Source organism: Theobroma cacao, chromosome 2 (assembly GCF_000208745.1).
Source record: "Theobroma cacao cultivar B97-61/B2 chromosome 2, Criollo_cocoa_genome_V2, whole genome shotgun sequence".
Taxonomy (NCBI): Eukaryota; Viridiplantae; Streptophyta; class Magnoliopsida; order Malvales; family Malvaceae; genus Theobroma; species Theobroma cacao.
In genome coordinates this window covers 39,541,199-39,556,656 of record NC_030851.1, presented here as the reverse complement: position 1 = coordinate 39,556,656, position 15,458 = coordinate 39,541,199, and the positions used below count along the sequence as shown (strand labels likewise).

The 15,458-nt window shown below is 34.8% G+C and overlaps 3 protein-coding genes across 3 annotated transcripts; 2 read left to right on the top strand and 1 right to left on the bottom strand.

Moving 5' to 3' along the window:
• On the bottom strand, positions 3,067-5,419 carry LOC18610267 (50S ribosomal protein L18). The gene is made up of 2 exons (XM_007045824.2): positions 5,217-5,419; positions 3,067-3,562 (listed from the first exon to the last, which is right to left on the bottom strand). Exons 1-2 carry the CDS (start codon positions 5,388-5,390, stop codon positions 3,167-3,169), a joined length of 570 nt encoding a protein of 189 aa, XP_007045886.2. The 5' UTR covers positions 5,391-5,419; the 3' UTR covers positions 3,067-3,166.
• Positions 6,277-7,744, top strand: LOC18610266 (NAD(P)H-quinone oxidoreductase subunit T, chloroplastic). Its single transcript, XM_007045823.2, has 2 exons — positions 6,277-6,725; positions 7,198-7,744. The coding sequence occupies exons 1-2, from the start codon at positions 6,295-6,297 to the stop codon at positions 7,619-7,621; spliced, it is 855 nt and encodes a 284-aa protein (XP_007045885.2). The 5' UTR covers positions 6,277-6,294; the 3' UTR covers positions 7,622-7,744.
• On the top strand, positions 12,997-15,385 carry LOC18610265 (PLASMODESMATA CALLOSE-BINDING PROTEIN 3). Its single transcript, XM_007045822.2, has 4 exons — positions 12,997-13,295; positions 13,646-13,888; positions 14,015-14,045; positions 14,699-15,385. Exons 1-4 carry the CDS (start codon positions 13,244-13,246, stop codon positions 14,943-14,945), a joined length of 573 nt encoding a protein of 190 aa, XP_007045884.2. The 5' UTR covers positions 12,997-13,243; the 3' UTR covers positions 14,946-15,385.

Here is a 15,458-nt window from a genome sequence, read left to right as displayed (position 1 = left end):
AGATACATATAACAATAACAATATTAGATTACATTCTTGACTCTAAAACAAAAAAGGAGAACCTGAACAGATTCAGCGTTCCCCAAAGCAAATCAAAATCATCAATCGTGTGTAGTTCCCCAGAACACTGAAACAGAGTAAGGAACAAGCTGTAAAAAACTAAGTAATTCTAAAAGCATTACACTGTGATGAACCTAGAGCAATCCACCTGACTTTATTTAAACGAGCTGAGAACTACTCCATGCGGGCCATCACTCGTTATGTTCCGAGTTCTGCTGGCCGTGTGCGAGTCCAGGCTCAAGGTCGACTTGCAGAGGAGCTGAGGTTGAACTTTCTTCGTTCTGGGTGATGGTGATGAAATAAGTGGGAACTGATTGAAGGGTGCCTGAAAACCACCCCAGAAAGTGTTTAAAAAGATCAAAGAACATGCCGTGCCAGGGAGAAAAGACGACGACAAGCAGATAAACAGGCCAGAAGAGCGAAGGTGGGAAGAAGATTGAGGCTACTAGTGATATCGTCAAGCCGATAGAGAAAGCCCCAGCGCTACGCCGGAAGCGAATGGGGTGGAGGATTAGAGGGACTTCAGCCAAGGTGAAGAGGAAAAGGAGTAGAAACATGACGGAGATAACTAAGAATGCCAACTCCAGAAATGAAAATTGGTGGACCAAGATTATGGAAATGATGAGATTCCAACCCCACATCTCAGGGCCTGGTTGGGTGCTGAAGAACAGAAGGAAGGTCAAATTTAATACAGCCGGGACCCCGAACCGCAAATCCATTTGCTGAGGATCTGGAAAGGGTCAAGAGTTGGAGCTTTTTATGGGGAAAGAGAGACAGAGTTGCCTTTCAAAACACAGAGGCGTTGGCTTTTTATAAGCAAAGAGAGCGGTAAGTCATGAAGAATGTGAGAAAGGGGTTCTCTCGCCCGGTCTAGATAATGTTTGAAATCCCTACCTACACAATACCAGTTCTCAATCGTTACATTAAAATATATTTCCTCCAGTTGAATTAATGCCATTGTAAAACAATGACCTTCGATTCGTAAGAAAATTTTAGCCAGGAAGAAAATATTAAAATATTTTATTTTAAAGTAAGGAGCTAATTTGGATTATTTGTTTTGAAGTCAAAGTATAGGTGAGTGCAGGAGTGCCGTTATTCAACGCCTTGGTCGGGAGGAAATATATTTTTTTCTCAGCTATATATAATTTATATATTATATCACTGAAGCACTGTAAAGATAGGTACAAGACTTTCTCAATGGGAGGAAATATATAATATTTTTAATCAAATCGTCAAAGAAAAACGCATTTAGATATTAACATAAGATGTAAACTCATTTGGTATAAAATATTATTATTATTATTATTATTATATATTATGAAAGTTATGCACATTTGATTATTTATATAATAAGGTAATCAACTTCCTACCCGGTATGCCAACAATTGTACCGCGTTACTTTATATGAATAATTACATGAGCGTAACTTTCATATTATATAATAATAATAATAATAATGTATAATTATGTGATTAAAGAATATTTCCTCCGGTGGAAAACAAATCCTATATTCTCTATTTAATTCGTAAAGTAAGCTTCCAATTGATTAAAAAATTATTCCTCCGCTAGAAAAAGTCAATCTAATGAATTTCGTATCAACGTCTATAAACGTTTTTCTTACGCTATTTGATTAAAAATTTATTTCCTCTTATACAAAAAGTCAGTTAAAATCACAAGAGATATAAAAAAAATTTATTTAAAATATTATTAACACAAGTTCATATAATGTGTTTGAACTCACAATATATATATATATATATATATATATATATTGTATTAAATTCTGATTATGAAAGATGGGTTTGGTCAGAAGTGAAGAAAAAATTTGTAAGAATACACTATCTTATTTTAATTTAATATTTTCAATGAGACAATTTTACTTCACCGCCAAGATTCAAGTTAACTAATAATCGATGAGCTCTTAGCTGTCAGTTTGAAAGAGTAATTTCCTTTTATAAGCACTAGATAATGAAAATTCTATTTAAAAAATAAATAAAGATTATTATTTTATATATTGACAATNAGTTTTTAAACTCTACAAATAATTTTATTGATCAAAATGTGTAATTTGTTTTTATATTGGGCTAGGTTGGCCTTTTGAAAGCTATCGGAGTTTGGTATTCCCGATCCAAGCCCAATTTTCGTCAAAGGGGTAGTCTGAGTGGAGTCAGTCGAGTCGGCGAGTTGGGGTTCCTGAGAGGGGAAAGGGTATGTGGAAATGGATTTGGTTTGGTTTAGCCGGTGTAGAGTCCGGGTTCGGGTCAAGGTCGTCATTCGTGAAGCCATTTCTTTTCACTGTCAAAGCGAAGCAGTGAAGCAAGAGAGCTCTCCTGGTTAGGGTTTTTGAGATGACGAAAGAGGGGTTTATCTTGTTTCCAGTAGACAATAGTAATTTCGAAGTATCTGTGGTATTTTGGAAATTTTCCACAATTGGTGTGGTCATTTTGGGCATAGTCATTTTCTGTTTGATGCCTTCGGTTGGATCGGGAGGAAGAGTGAGAGGACGTCCTAAAAAGGGTGAAGACAAGAATATAATCCCATAGAACCATAGCAATTGTTTAAGTGCCACTTAATAGGAGAGAGGGAGACACAAAGTAATGGGAAGGAAAGGGAACAACACTTCCTTGTGCAAAACCTCAGCACTCAAGCATCATGCGTTTGCATTGATATTCATAAGTCTTTCAATGGGCAACAAGAGTTTTTATCAACAAATCTCAGTCTGACAAAAATGAATTGACAAGATGAAACATTTTGCATTCATGGAACCGAACCAACTTAATAATCCAAAATTTGCTGTTGAATTTATCAAATCCTTACCACCAAACACAAAGAGAGGAATTTGATCTCTGCGAACTTCAAAAGCATAGCATCACACATTATCTTCAGAACATGATACTAAATAAAATGTTTGTCCATCCAAAGCAACACATCGTTCAATATCTTAATACTCCAGTGCACAACATGATTCTAACATCAAAGATGCTGAATATTGAGAGATTGCGGAAGTAAAGCTCAAAGCAAAGTATGTTCTAAATATTGATTGCATTTCCATGGTTTAATTTACAAATTACAACAGATTAATTTGTTACAGCAATGTGTGGTTGGCTCATACAAATATGATTCCATTCTCCTTAATGGTATCAAGAACTATTCCTAGCTTACCTTCAATCCGCTCACCTTTTCTAGGCTCATAAGACATTGCATAGACATCAGCGTCCTTTGATCGTTCAGCAATAAGTTTCCCTATTATTCTGCATGCATTATGATCTGTGAGTGATGGCAAAATGTTTCTAAGATCCTTGGCGTTAGTGGTAGCAACTGATATTACTTTACTTGTGCCCCGATGCATCACTTTTGCATGAATAAATTTCTTTGAAAAGAAAACATTTAGTAAAAATGGCCTCATATACATATCGGTCCTTTGTTTCCATGATTTCCGGTTGGGTTGCTTTGCAGCTTCACCACGGGATCTCCTGGTCCAGGCAGCTTGAACAAAAGAACCCTACAAATAAATGTCAAACAGAATAACTTATGTTCTCTTCTCTTTCCTCAATGGATTTAGCTGCCTGAAGTTAGTGTCATCGTGTAACTTATCCATGCAACGAATATGTGCAACAGGAAATCATAATTTAGTATCATAGAAAAAACTAGAGCAAACACGTTTCAGACTTTTCAATATGGAAACTAAAATCCGCACTATTTGGGATCTGTCAAATGTTAAACAGTACACAGATTCCTGTGGATTCAAAAGAATGACTAAAATTGTCATCGAATGCATTCTGCTTTACACAGAAAACAACTTGTCAAATTGTGCATATGAGTTCACCATTTTACAGATTTTAATCATCCAATGATGAAGCCCCTCCACCCTGATGTCTAGGAAAATGATGAGAGGAAAATTTGATGCTCTCAATTTGAACAAAACGTAAGCTCAAAGACATTTGATTATTTGGAATTTTCTTTTAACATTTATAGTTAACTGACCCCTCTGAACAAGCTAATAAACAACAAAACAAGTACATAGAAAGATGTTGTCTCATCTCACCTATCAAAATAGAAGCACCATAATACTATTTTTCTCAAGAGCATAAATATTAAGATTTATGATCTTAACATCACTAACAGTGTGTACCCATCATCTGCTTCAAGATAAAATTCCATAATGCAGAAGTTCTTTTAAAATCTTCAATGCCTTGGCATACTCAAGACAAATGACAATGTTGCTATTTCTAGATATTATAAAATTTCAATGGCCTAGTACATGTCTCTTCACTAGATTGAAAACAGATGATTCCTTCCAAACCAGCAAGCTCTTATCAAGTTCATAAGACATCATTGAGTTTCAATTTCAACAAAAGTATGTTGCTGCCAAGGACAACTTTAGAAAACTTTGTCTCGCAACCATCTTGGGTAATAAATCAGCAAGCAAACTGGACTTAATAAACCACAAAAGGACCGTCATTGAAAAGATTACAATATAAAAAAAGAAAAGTTGAGTATTAAAATTTTTTATCAAGCAAATGTATTGAATAGGTCCAGTCCAAGCCAATAATAACTAATTAGCTTTAGCAGACTTTGAACTCCCAAAATCATGATATTCAACCACTAAAAACTCTGATTTCTTGAATTTCCACAATAGTTGAACAGAGAGTAATGAGTCAAATCATAGTGTTCATTCAATTTACTAATGAAATCTTAATATGCTCTTTTATTTCCCTTTTACAAAATCTGGAATTAGAACTACAAACCTAAATTTAAAGCTTCCCCTGGCGCTGCCTCCTCCATGGGAAACTTTTATCATTTTAAACAAATAAGTTAATGACATAGCCAACGTTAATCATTAATCAAGCATGCATCTTTAGCTACATGATGAAACCAAGAACACTATGTTTTGAAATCTAAAGGCAAAGGCAAACCCGACCTCAACATTGCCATCAAGTTAACAATTAAACTCCATTATCTTTCAACAAAAAAAAAAATTTAACTCCATCTTTCCAAGTTTATCATATGTTGTCACTAACCCAATTTTATTTCAGCTAAGTTTTACATTCCTAGAAAAGTTATAACAGCGTTATTAAACATAACAAAAACCCATTATGTCATCCGAATCCCTTTCCCAGGAACCAAGCAGAACAATGTTAAAGAAAAAAGAATACCTTGTTCAGAGAGGGAGCAGGAGGGAGTGTGAACGAGTTAATGGAGATGTTGATACTGGGAAATGAAGAGACCCACGAGAGAGAAGTGAGTTTGTTGGCGCGTTCTGAGTGAGTCGGGAATGAGTCGAGGGACCGCGTTGGTAAAGCCGATGAGGAAGATATTACGGACGCCATTTTTCCTTCCTTTGTTTCTTACCCAGGGATTTCGCTTCCAAAGCTAATTCTGGGCTTAAAAACCCAGGCTTCTTCTCTTTATTGGGCCCTTAAGGGCTGGGCTGTAAGCAAGCCCATAGGTGGCCCAACATTTGGGTTTTTTTTTATTATGAATTTTTTTTGTTTACAGGCTTTTAATTATAAATTTTTTTAAATAAATTAAATAAAAATAGACATTTTGGCTTGAACAAGGGATTTAGATCAGTATTTTATTCTTTCTAACAATATTATATTTTTCCAATATAGTAATCATCTTACTAACATTCACGAGATTCGTTTACAAATTTTGAATCTCGAATCTACGAGTTGTTATTATAAATAATAGAGATAACAATAAATATTTTTTAATTGTGTACTTACAGATATTTAACTCAATAATATAAGTTACTGATATCTTTATATTCAGGTTTGAGATAAATGCGAATAACAAATTTAGTACTTGTTTAGAGTATAACCCATTAGATATTTGGTATTCGAATATCTTCAAATACCCTTACTTGATACTCATATATAACAAATAATATCAAATACAATGGATACTATTAGTATTAGATAGTATTTGTCTTTTTTTTACTAATAATATTATTAATTTATTATGTTTTTGTATTAAAAAGCATTGCATATTTACATGATAAATTTTTTTTCAAATTTTAATATAAAATACATCAAAATAAAAAAAATTATTTTAATTTCTGTAGAAATCAAATAAAGAGGAATACCTATTTAGCTGCAAACTAGCTAAAAAACAAAAGGGAAATATCAAGATTTGGATTTTTGTCCTAATAATTGAAGTAGCAAAACAAAAGGCCCAAAGCCCAAAATGAAAATAGACCCCGCAATTCTAAGCCACACAAAACTTGAGGCAATGGCCGAAGGGCAATGTAGGCTTTTTGCTTTCCTCATACGTCCACCAAATCTTAAAGAGTTCAGTTCCCTCTCTCTCATGGCATCCACTAATGCTCTTCAAGCTTCATATTCTCTCATAGTCAAACCCCATAACGTAACTCACCTGCTACACGACCTCGGAGGAGCAGCAAGAGGAATCAGGGCGAGAACTAGAAGAACAAACTGCGGCAGCCTGGGAGTGCTTGCGTCCCAAGGGCCAAGCGGACGCCAAAGGGCACCTCCGGGCGTTGATACGAGAATCCACTGGGATAATGAAGATGAAGGGTGGATTGGAGGTTCGTCGAAGTCACAGCAAACCGAGGAGAAGCTAGGTGCTGAAGAGCAGCAAAAGAATCTCCTCGGTGAGAAGTTTGCTGACTTGCTCAATGACTCCTCTGATTCTCATTACCAGTGAGTCTTGTTATTTTGCCAATTACTTCTATTTTGATTCCAAGGCATGGTATAACTGAACAGAAATATGTATACTGCTGATTTTCCAGCATGTGCAGAACCATTACTTTCATGGTTCTTGATTAAATCTTTCAAATTCAATTTTCCTCCATAGCAGCAGTCCCCCATTTTTCATTGGAAAACAGAATAGAAAAACCAACACTACAAGTTGGTAGATAGAAACATTGGTTTCTTCTGAGTTGTATAACAATTTGAATGCAAGACCAAGACCATGATCCTAGGCATTAAGATTTTACCATCAGTCAAGCCCGGGGAGCCCCTGCAATTTTTACCTGTTATGAAACTCTAATCCTTTTACCCTGCTAAATTTGGCTATGGATTCAATTGTAATAGTTAGTATTTATCCAACCATTGATGGAACTTGAAATTGGTCAGTTTATGCTTCTAACCCCCATTAATATTGATCATGCAGGTTCTTAGGAGTGTCAGCAGAAGCTGACTTGGAAGAGATTAAGGCTGCGTACAGGAGGCTGTCAAAAGAGTACCATCCAGACACAACTTCACTTCCTCTAAAAGCTGCTTCAGAAAAGTTCATGAAGTTAAGAGAGGTTTATAATGTTTTAAGCAGTGAAGAGAGCCGTCGTTTTTATGATTGGACCCTTGCTCAAGAGGCTGCAAGCCGTAAAGCTGAGAAGTTGAGGATAAGGCTAGAAGACCCTTACCAGCAAGACTTGAGAAACTACAAACCGAAACCCGATATGGTTGATCGTCTTGGTGGGAGGAACATGGAGCTGAGTGATCAAGCAATGACAGCCCTCACATTTGATGTTTTTGTCATAATCTTTGCTATTTGTTGCATCATTTATGTGCTTGTATTTAAAGAACCATATTACTAGCTAGGCTGATTAGGTTGTATACTGAGGAGTTTGCAATGGAGAAAATCTGAAAATTGTACATAATATTCATTAAAATGAATGCATAATCGTCTAAAGGTTTTGTCTGCGAAGAAATCTTTTATATCTGGTTTGATCATTCTACTTGTTTTCTGTCATGGATAATCGATAGATGCATGTAGAGCTTCTCTGAATGTCTTTTATACAGTTTTCTGGTCATTCTCTCCCACTTCAGGGCCTAACTTCCAAGTATTAAAGGTATACTTATCATGCAGGGGGAGAGGACTTATCTCCCCACTTCCCTTCCCTCTTCTCTCCCTTTCCTTCCAATGATCCAAACACATTTTGAAGTCATAAATGGCTTTCCATAAGTTTGAGTTGAATGATTTATATGTTAAACCACTTACCAATCATCATAAGCATCATGGAGGAATACAATCTCATTTGCAAAATTCAGAGAGAAGCTAGCTCACTGCAATGGATGCTGAAAACCTTTTTGTAAAGGCATAAAGCAGCTGTTCTTGAATCTCAAACAATTCTGTCCTTGTTTGCAGAAAAAGGTGAATTCCCTTATTTGGTCCCTGGTCCAAGTCTGAAAAATGATCCCCTGAGACTTAACCTTCTGATAATAATCACTATATTATAAACACAAGTTTGCTATAATGATATATAACAACAATCTTTTCTCTTTTTATATGATGAAAACTTGTAAAATGGGACTATGGGGGGTAAGAACAGGTCAGCAGATTCGTGATTCTTTTCATAAAATCAAACCCTTCTTGTTACTGCATGCTTGTCTAAGTTCAATGTTAGATCAGAGACAACTCTTGACTGGATTTTGGGATATGGGGTTGATCAGATTGCCCTGTTGGATGTATGATTTGAGTCTCAAAATTTGGAAGGCAACCTTGTCTGAAAAGTTAAACCCAGTACCCGACAAAGAGAAACCTCATGAAATTTGTATGACAAAATCAACGCAGCCAGATCATATAATTGTGTCACTTTGGGAGTTATAAATTGGTTAGAAAGACAACTTAAGTGGCTTTAGCTGTGTGGTCGGTTGGTACAGCTTTGCCTCAACAAGCCAACCTTACCCTAAGAATCCTAGCTAAAATTCCAAATCATTGGCAGAAAAGCTGAGAATAATCTACACTCATAAATTATTAGAATACATCAGCACACGTTTTGATGTGTCTTAAACATTTTTGCTGTCTCTTTAGCCTACCATGCATTCTGTACTTGGAATTATTTAATTCGAGCTTCTTTCATTAGTTAAGCTCTTCCCTAGTAAGGCAGTTAGCTAAATTATGTAAGTTCTAATCTCTCATTTATATATAATCAAAAGATACCGATTCTTAATGTCACGGTCCACACCAACTTGTAAAGTATTATTAATTTTAATTCGTTAGAATTCACAATTTTATCTTACAAAATAAACCTCACAAGTTGATTATGTGAACATTCAAATACTCAGTTCGTACTTCAATATACAAACCATGACATCTTTTCCTACGTCAATAAAAATCCACTATCCTCAATAACACATCGTTAGTATCTTAGAGTTGAATGTAATACTAATTGTCACAGTTCACACCAACTTGTAAGATATTGTCCATTTTGACTCACAAAAAATACCTCATAGTAAAAATTATATGAACATTTAAATACCCAATTCGTACTCTAACGCATAGTTGATAACAGTTTCTGGACCGTGACACTTAGCGTGTACTATGATTTTATTTGTTTTTTTATATAAGAAAACAGTGATATAAAGAGTCAAATTTAGGTTGTTTATCCAAATTCTTATGACCCAAACACCTGTATTGATTAGTTGAAAATGGCAGATTGATTCCCCAGTCTGCAAAAGGGCAATCTTGTTGATAAAACCTCATCAAAATGAAAGCAGATGGGCAAGGAGATGCTGTCTAGGAAACAAAAACACACAAAGAAAGAGAAAAGGGGAGGCAAAGGCCAGAGAGAGAGAGAGAGAGATGTGGAAAGCATCTGGCTAAAAGTGTTTCTTTGTGCTGTGTTGGTCCAATGATTCCCTTTTGGGCCAGGTAAGGAATTTCAATGCCCCAATCAACATTTCTATAGACTGATCATATAAAGTGAGCTAAAAGCAACCACCCAAAACTTCAAAAGATTACTTCTTCCATTCCCTTTTCCCTCCCTCATGCCAAGTGTTTTCCCCTTTTCGCACCCACCGAACCTGGTTGTTTGCCTCTTCCCATCCCCCGTTACATGAAACCATAGGCAACATTTTCCCCATCCCTTCCCTCCCCCTCATCAATTCTTGTTGATTATCAACTTATTCCTTCATTATTAGCAGTAATCACCTGGTTGAAAAGTCAACAACTCTCTGCCTTCTATAACTTTGTTTAGCCAAGGTCCCAAGGGTCCTACTATATAAAGTATTATTACCTTTTTTGAATTATTTCTGGCAATCTTTCTAACTAGTTTAAGGTTTAATTTATTTTTGTGTCCGAACATTTGGTTCGGTGATAGATATGTCTATCCTTTACTCCTAAGATCAAGCTCGGATACTCTTTTTTAAAATAAAATTAAAGATAGTAAATTAAGAGATAAAAAATTTTATTAAATGCGAAAATAAGTACATCCCGTTATGTAATTCAAGTCTAATGAATTTTCATCGGTAATAAATAATAATAATTGTTTTTAATTCAATTACGTTTCCCTTTATCTCTTTTTGTAATTGATTTGTACAAAATCATTGCATTATATGAGCACTATATCTCGAACAGACATTACCATAATTGTTTGGAGGATTCAAGATATGGACGGTAATAAAAGGCAAACCAAAGATTGGAGGTTCATGATTTTTTATGTTTTACTTTTACTTTCTTTATAGTAAAAAAACCATTTTTCTTCTTTTTTTTTAAATTTTCTATAAAATAAAGTAGTACATATAGCAATAGCATGTTGGTGTTAGCTTTTTTTTTACCTTTGAAAGATTTCTTATCCATTATGAAAACTGTAATTGTTAAGTCTTTTTTCTTTTCAAAAGGTTTTTTATATTCTTTTAAAAAGTGTTAGTCACTTTTTAGTGTATCTCAAATTGAAAAAAAATTAAACACAAAAATCCCATGATCAAAAGCAATTAAAATTTATCCAATGCATGAATAACTTTTTAATAAATATGCTTAATATTTGAACATTTGATTTAGAGATCGAGATCAAGGTATCGATATTTAATTTTTAAGCTGTAGGAAGAAAATGTTTTTGATTAAAAATTGTTTTTCGGCTCTTTGTACTTATTTTATTCGAAAAATAATAATAATATACATATACGATAAATTATATCATTGAATCAAATATTCATATACAATTTTTCATTATATCAGAAAAAGGAAACCGAAAGGCAAATCTCTTCACCAATGTTAGTAGTTATGCAACTAAGTCAATTTTAACTTCATTTTAACTCAATCAAGGATTGATTTGGGCCCCTAACCTTGTCAAAATCACTTTCTTGCCCATCATAAACAACATAGTAATTCCAGTTAAATCAATTAAAGGTGGCTATGGAAAGCAACATATAAGATTACAAAAAGTAGTGCAATTTGTTAAATGGAACAGAAAATTTGTAACTTTAAAGAAAATGGAAGTAAAAGAGAAAGAAATGTTGTTCATAAAAGTAATAATAAAAGTAGTTAGATTTATATTTGATGTATTATTAATGTATAATATTTATAATATTATTGTTTGATACGTTTATGAAATGATATTTCGTGATTAGGTGATAATATAACCGACGAGGTATAAAAAAATAAACATAGAATCATAGTCTAAAAATTCAACACATGGTAAAGGGAAATTAATAATCTAGGTTGATTCCTAGACAAATGTTTCAATGAAAAATTAAATGCATTGAAGCTCACAAGCTTTGACATCTCACCAAACATGGAGAGTACCCTACTACCATACCATATATAAATGTTTCTATTTAAAGAAAATTGAATCGTTATTTTGAAGCCATGTACCTAAAAGAATTCAATATTTTAAAAGTACTCTAATTGCTTATCAGCATTAATCGAGTTACGCTCATGTGTATTCTCTTACATGTACTTATTAAATTATTATATTAAATAATTTGAAATTTAAAAAAATATAAAATGATAAATCGAATTAATCGGATCGTTATTATCATATTTGATAGTATAAAAATAAAAACAAGATTACATTGAAAGATTGAAAAATCCTTTTTTTTTGCCTTTTTCTCTCAATTTTTATTTTTTCACTACATTAAATTTATATATATATGTGTGTGTTTGGTTCGGGGAAGAAAATAAGAAAATTGATTACATTTTTTTTCTTTTACTTGTTAGTTATTAAAACGTTGTCATAGGTAGATCGTTTGGATTTTCCTTTTCCCATCTGCTTTCCATTGTACCAAACAAGTAAAGTTTTATTTTTGCTTGATCTTTCTTCGTTGCTTGGGCTCGAGGTGGCGTGTGATGGTGCTGGTGGTAAAAGCCAAATGGCACGGTGGTTTGGTCAAAAGGTTCCAACGTAGGGCTGACATATAATTCAATGAATTTGTAACGCAAAAGTTAGCTTTAAAACTCTTCAATATTTAATAATTTAATTTCTTTTTTTGCATAGGAACAAATCTTAAGATTTGTAGAGAGCATGAATGTGATCCTAGGACCCTTGGTGTTCTAGTTCCACGGTCTTTGAAACCCCAAGAATCATGTGCCTAATTTACTAGGCAAAAAGAAAAAAGGCTGTGGAACATCATTGTCGTGTCAAAATTTGCCTGCTCCATACATCAACCAGGATCAATGTTGATGGGGCCATGTAGTAAAAGCTTGCAAGAACTTCACAAATAATGCAAGAAAATTTTCTAATCGGTTTACTAACTATATGTCTATGTTCATGTTTATCTTCATTTAGCAACAGTTTATGCTTAAACATGGCTCCATGGGAGTTCATGGAGGATGAGAAACCAGGGAAGCTCTGTACAATGTACAAGGTAGAATCAAAGCTCATAAAGCTGAAAAAGGAGGAACAGGACAGTCATGGTGACAGTACATTGATAAAAGATCTGCGAAAAGGGTCCCCCAACGGTAGGACCCCTCAGCCCTCACCTTCACTTTTCACAGAACCAACCTAAACCAGGTTGGGGGTTAAGTTAAGTTTTGATCCTTCACATGAGTTTATGACCGTTTGAGGGAAAAGCATGGGGTTATGCAATATATGGCACATTGATACATAAAAGAACTGGGAAAAAACAGTCAAATACAAGACAAAAAGCTTTTTTTTTTTAATGGCTTTGCTCAGTTCCCCAGAACACTTAAAATATCCAATAAATACCAGGTTGTTTTTTAAGACAAATGTTCACTGTAATAAAAAGTGCCTTATATATCAGATGCAGACACCCACTATCACCACTCACTACCCACCGTCATACTTTCCTTCTTGTAGTTTGTTTGGTCTAGAAATCTCCATTCTCTCTTTTCTCTACACACACTCTCTCTCTCTCTCTTTCTCTCCTTTTTTTTCTTTTATTTTTTTTCTTTCTGCTCTCCTGATTTCAAGTTCAACCAACTATCTTAAAAGTCAGTTAATTTCTTCAAAATTTCCCCTCCAAATCTTGCATCAATCATGGCTCTTTTAATTTGGCTAGTGCTTTTCCTGGCCATGACTGGCCATTCAAGTAAGCTTCTTGGTTTTTGTGATTTTCTTTCTATTTTTCCCCTCCTTTTTCTCTCCTTTTTTAACTCTAGATTTGTTGTAAGGTTTTTGAGTTGTCATAACTCAAGATTTCTAAGATGGGTTCTCTTCTTTGCTTCAGAAATGTACAGATGGTTTCTTAAAGATTTAAGTTTTTTCCATCTTCATTGTAAAGAATTTTCATAGATAATATTTTTGAGTGTTTTTCTTGTTTCAATTCAAAAAGAAAATCCATTTTTCATAGAGAATCTTTTCAGCTTTTGATTGGTTTTCCTTGTGTTGTTAGAAGCTAACTTTTTATGATTTCGGGGTGTTTCTGTTTTCTTTCTACAGGTGCTACTTATTGCTTATGTAAAGATGGGTTGGGCGACCAAGCTCTCCAAAAGACCCTGGATTATGCTTGTGGAGCTGGAGCTGATTGTACTGCAATCCTTCAAAATGGTGGTTGCTATAATCCCAACACTGTGAAAGACCACTGCAACTATGCTGTCAATAGTTATTTCCAAAGAAAAGGTCAAGTTACAGGAAGCTGCGATTTTTCAGGCACTGCTACAGTTAGTGCCAATCCTCCAAGCAGTAAGTCCAAGAGCCTATCCCTTCTGTTTCTAAATACTAGTGTATTTCTTTCCTCATTCCTTTCACTGTTTCGATTTATTTCCTGATTTTCTTTTTGGTACAACTTTTCTTTCTGGTTTTTTGCAGATGTTGCTTCTACTTGTAACTTTCCCGCAAGGTATGTTTATTAGATTGTTGGTTCTGCAGTGAGGTTTCAAAATCACTTTCACATCTAATGAAGTTTCCTCCTGATATGTTCCAGTGAACCCTTTTTCCATAAACCTGTGCATGTCAAAACTAGAATCTGCCACTTTGATGAAAAATCAAACTCTCCTCCAAGTTTTTCCTCTTTTGTTTTAGCTTTGGGATTTCTCTGTTTGGTACAACCGACATGGTAGATATGAACTGGTTTTTGCTTTAAGAAGCAGTTTGCAGAATACGGCAACTGTGTCAATTTTTATTAAATAACTTAGATATTGATTAAAGGGTAGATCTAGTCCCCGCCCCCCCCCTCCAAATAGCTGAATCAATTTTGCTTTGATTTCTTTACAAGGAGGCCTGGCTGCATCATACAGCTGTGAGCTGTCATGATGTTGATATTTCAGAAGTTGTTTGTCTTCTTTCTTATCAAAATCAAAATATTTTTTATCCCAAATCTCAGCTGGACATCTGTTATATTCTCATGTTAGTATGTTTCCATTTTGCTTCCTTTGGATGATTGCTTTTTGCTTTAGTGGGTTTGTAAAAATTATCTAATCCATCAGATTCAGGGCTACTTTTTTTAAAAGTCAAGTATTGAAACATTCTATTTTTTTCTGCTACATTTTGCAGTAGCACAGGTACCACTCCAACAACTGGAACTGGAACTCCTTCAACGACCCCAACCACAGGGACAACCACAGGCACAACAACCGGCACAACCACCGGGACTCCTACAGTTTTTGGTGGCACCACCCTTGGCCCAACAGGAACCACAGGCATCAATGAGCCAAGTGATGCAGTGTCTGTGTTCAGAAACACTAACCTATTCTTCTCTGTTGTTATGACCCTTTGGATTGTAGGGTTGTCTTGGATTTGAAGGTGGTAGAAAAAGGAGACGGGAGGGGAGAGTGGTAGGGTTTGTTGATGGGCGGATGAGATTTTGCCAGGACAGTGTTGATTCACATTGGTGTAGGTAGGGATCATCTACTAGAATCAGACCCCACTCCCCACTAGGACTTTTTTTCTCCTTCTTTTTTGTTTCTTTCCTCCTGGCCTATGTGAAAAATGCTTTGGAATTTGATTCGCCCTTTTGAGTAGTGATATGACTGCTATTGCAGTAGTAGTAGAAGAACCTGATCACTGCTTTTTTAGATTTTTCTTTCTTTCTGTATATCTAGAGAGAGGCACTATTTTTTTTCTTTAATTTAATGAAAATTTGGGTTCTCATCTACTGGTTAAAAACTACAGCTGCTACTGTCACTTTTGATCATTCCAAGTGACCCCAATTTGTTTTTTAAATAAAGGATGTTTGAATGTTTATTCATATCAATCTTCAATAAGTAGTAAGACTGGTGTTTTCTGTTGAATTGGTAGATAGTGATTGTACCTG

Excerpts from the sequence above, each read along its gene's own strand:
- LOC18610265 (XM_007045822.2), top strand. The coding sequence starts at position 13,244 with ATGGCTCTTTTAATTTGGCTAGTGCTTTTCCTGGCCATGACTGGCCAT. Across the intron at positions 13,889-14,014 it reads TAGTGCCAATCCTCCAAGCA|ATGTTGCTTCTACTTGTAAC; the intron begins GTAAGTCCAAGA and ends GGTTTTTTGCAG. Across the intron at positions 14,046-14,698 it reads ACTTGTAACTTTCCCGCAAG|TAGCACAGGTACCACTCCAA; the intron begins GTATGTTTATTA and ends TACATTTTGCAG.
- LOC18610267 (XM_007045824.2), bottom strand. The coding sequence starts at position 5,390 with ATGGCGTCCGTAATATCTTCCTCATCGGCTTTACCAACGCGGTCCCTC. Across the intron at positions 3,563-5,216 it reads CTGCTCCCTCTCTGAACAAG|GGTTCTTTTGTTCAAGCTGC; the intron begins GTATTCTTTTTT and ends ATTTATTTGTAG.
- LOC18610266 (XM_007045823.2), top strand. The coding sequence starts at position 6,295 with ATGGCCGAAGGGCAATGTAGGCTTTTTGCTTTCCTCATACGTCCACCA. Across the intron at positions 6,726-7,197 it reads TCCTCTGATTCTCATTACCA|GTTCTTAGGAGTGTCAGCAG; the intron begins GTGAGTCTTGTT and ends TTGATCATGCAG.